The following is a 3,776-nucleotide window of genomic DNA, read 5'->3' as shown; positions in this document are numbered from 1 at the left end:
GGAGGAGGAGGAGGGGAAGTAGTAGGGAGTAGTGGGGAGCTTAGGGGTAGGGGTGAGGTGATAAAAGGAGGATAAAGGTCTACAAAATATTTTGGGGGTGCTGAATAGATGGGCAAGCCGGATGGGAAGGGGAATGGATAAAAGCGAGGGGAGGGGAGGGGAGGGGAGGGGAGGGGAGAATCATGGGATACATCGGAGATGGGGTTGGTGGGTTTTCAAGATTGAGAAAATATAGGTTAAGGAAAGGGTGGATGAATGAGGACGAAGTACAGAAATAGATATAAATAAACAAACAAGAAGACAGAGTTACTAACGCGTTTGCCCATGTGAACTTACAGATCTGGAATTCCACGATAAGATGTATCCGACTGCATCGTCAAAAACAAATAGATAAGCGATATGGTTGAAAGTTACCTATAATATATAGGTAGCAAAACATTGTGATCTTACAAAATGAACAGTTAAATTCCAACAACAAAACTTTATAGTTGATGTTGGGAGGTCACGGCATTAGAATTGGAGCTTTTCAACAAATCTGGGAATTTGATGGCGGTATTTATGAGTATTTTGAACTGAGAGCACAGAAATAAAGATGAATATGGATTACTGACAAATTGAAAAATATTCATCGTCTCCTGTATGTCCTGTTCTGTATGACGGAGATAAAATATATCCCGTAAACACCAGCATTAAACAGACGTTATAATAGAATTGTGATCGGTATTCATAGACTATTGTAAACAAATGACAGCTATAGAGAAGTTATTGTAGAAAAAGGAGGAATGCATAGTTAACTATAGATATATGTTATATACAGATTTTTGTAAACAAGAAGGGTATACATAGGTTACTGTAGATAGATGACCGTTATATACAGGTTATTGTTGACAAAAAGGGTATACATATGTAACTGTGGATATGTGACCGTTATACACAGGTTATTGTTGACAAGTGGGGTAGACATAGATTACTGTAGATAGATGACCGTTATATACAGGTTATTGTAGACAAGAAGGGTATACATAGGTAACTGTAGATAGATGTCCGTTATATAAAGGTTATTGTAGACAAGAAGGGTAAACATAGGTAACTGTGGATATATGACCGTTATATACAGGCTATTGTAGACAAGAGGGGTATACATAGGTAACTGTGGATAGATGACCGTTATATACAGGTTATTGTAGACAAGAAGGCTAAACATAGGTAACTGTGGATAGATGTCCGTTATATAAAGGTTATTGTAGACAAGAAGTGTATACATGGGTAACTGTAGATAGATGCCCGTTATATACAGGTTATTATAGACAGGAGGTGTATTCATAGGTAACTGTGGATAGATGGCCGTTATATACAGGTTTTTGTAGACAAGAAAGGTATACATGGGTAACTGTAGATAGATGTCCGTTATATACAGGTTATTGTAGACCAGAGGGGTATACATGGGTAACTGTAGATAGATGCCCGTTATATACAGGTTATTGTTGACAAAAAGGGTATACATATGTAACTGTCGATATGTGACCGTTATACACAGGTTATTGTTGACAAGTGGGGTAGACATAGATTACTGTAGATAGATGACCCCCCTATACAGGTTATTGTAGACACGAGGGGTATACATAGGTAACTGTGTATAGATGACCGTTATATACATTTTATTGTAGACAAGAAGGGTAAACATAGGAAACTGTAGATAGATGACCGGTATATACAGGTTATTGTAGACAAGAGGGGTATACATAGGTAACTGTGGATACATGTCCTTTATACACAGTTTATTGTAGACAAAGGTTAGTATACATAGGTAACTGTAGATAGATGACCGTTATATACAGGTTATTATAGACAGGAGGGGTATTCATAGGTAACTGTGGATAGATGACCGTTATATACAGGTTATTGTAGACAAGAGGGGTATACATAGGTAACTGTAGATAGATGACCGTTATATACAGGTTATTGTAGACAGGAGGGGTATACATAGGTAACTGTGGATATATGTCCGTTATACACAGTTTATTGTAGACAAAGGTTAGTATACATAGGTAACTGTAGTAAGTTGACCGTTATACACAGACTTTTACATGTATATGTATAAATGGCCGACATACACAGGTTCCTGTAGATAAATCGGCGATAAACGCATGTTATGATAGATGAAAGGTATGGACAGGCAATTTTAGACAAATGACCGTCTTACACAGGATATAAAAGATAGAAGGCCGGTGTACATAGGGTTTTGTCTATTGACGGCTATAAATATATACATGCAGGTTATTACATATAGACGATCGGTATACAAAGTGTTACTGAGGATAACTTGTCATGTAAACAGGTCATGGATAGGTGACAATCATACACAGACTATTGTAGACAGATATATGGTATGCAGAGGAACCTGTAGATAGACATCCCGTATACACGGTCTATTATATATAGATGAACGGCATACACGGGCTATTGTTGATAAATGGCCGGTTTACACAGGTTATTATTGATAGATGGCCGGTATGCTCAGTCTACTATTGATAAATGGCCAGTGCAAATAGGCTACTGTTGATTGATGGCCGTCATTCACAGACTTCTGCTGATAGATGGCCGGTTTACAAGGTTTTAATATATGTGATTGACATACACAGAGTAGTGTTGAAAGATCGCCGATATACACAGACTACTGTTGAAAAATGGCCGGTATACACAAACTACTGTTGAAAGATGTCCGATATCCACAGACTACTGTTGAAAGATGGTCGGTATACACAGGCTACTGTTGAAAGATGGCCGGTATACACAGGCTTATGTTGATAGACCGGTACACATAGGTTATGTTTCACAAGCTTACTAGTAAAGTGTATACACGATGGAGACTAACGTCTATGAGACGAGATAAAATACGGCCTATGCCTACAACGTACGGGCGATGAATGGGGAAGAAACAGGCAAATCGCTCAAATCACCTTCTGAAAATCGCGCGTTGCCATGGAAACTAAAATGAATTATGCACACTGGTTGGTCCCAAGTATGAAATACCATTATACCGTATAGGTCAGAGTTTTACTGTACAAACTTGTTTTGATGCGGGCCTTGTGGATCTCAGTGAGAGGCTGGATATGAGAACTAACACTCCATCACACTCAACAAGCGCACACGTGTATATATATATCCAATATTAACCCACATCCAACCACGGACTTCAAGCACCAGGGGATATTTATCATATATAAACACTTCATGACGTGATTATTTTTTTCTGCACATATTTTAAGAATAGGAAGGGGCGTGTTTTATATTTACTGTTGGACGTTTTGTTTGAGTCACGTGTACCCACACATACAGGCAGCCAAACAGTTGTATGTTAGACTTAATACAGACAATCAATAATACTTGTCTAATAGTTAAATACATTTGGATTCTACTCCCGGAGATATAACACAGTGCGCCTACCATTATGAGGAGTTGTGCGGCAGTTCTGGGACTAACATTCCTTGTTATAACGGATTTGGCCTCCATTATAAGTCTTGCTACACCGTACTGGCTTGAACATAGTATTGGAGTTTTTGGTTTGGTCGGACGATGGACATTCCACGGACTTTGGGCCACTTGTGACAGTGACCAGTGCTCATGGGTGTTTGAGGATGGAGCTCGCGTGCTGTCCAGCGCAGGTATACTTTGTGTTCTGGATTATATGTGGTAAGGGAGATGGGAGGAAGGAGGTGGGTGTGGATGGGGATAGGGTCGGGGAATAGTGTGTGTGTGTGTGTGTGTGTGGGGGG

General features: G+C 39.4%; 1 protein-coding gene across 3 annotated transcripts in view; it reads left to right on the top strand.

Moving 5' to 3' along the window:
- LOC110451654 overlaps positions 1–3,776 on the top strand; it is a 44,193-nt gene that overhangs the window by 18,215 nt on the left and 22,202 nt on the right. Inside the window, exon 1 of one of the 3 annotated variants that reach the window (XM_021499781.1) lies at positions 2,928–3,665. The exons of the other annotated variants lie outside the window; for them this stretch is intronic. Coding sequence (XP_021355456.1) covers positions 3,452–3,665 — 214 coding nt within the window. The 5' untranslated portion in view covers positions 2,928–3,451. Of the gene's footprint in view, positions 1–2,927; positions 3,666–3,776 lie in introns of those variants that run through there. 3 annotated transcript variants of the gene reach the window in all.

Source organism: Mizuhopecten yessoensis, unplaced genomic scaffold (genome assembly GCF_002113885.1).
Source record: "Mizuhopecten yessoensis strain PY_sf001 unplaced genomic scaffold, ASM211388v2 scaffold6163, whole genome shotgun sequence".
In the NCBI taxonomy this organism is placed as follows: Eukaryota; Metazoa; Mollusca; class Bivalvia; order Pectinida; family Pectinidae; genus Mizuhopecten; species Mizuhopecten yessoensis.
Note: the sequence above shows the minus strand (reverse complement) of the source record. Positions and strands in the feature narration are given on the sequence as shown.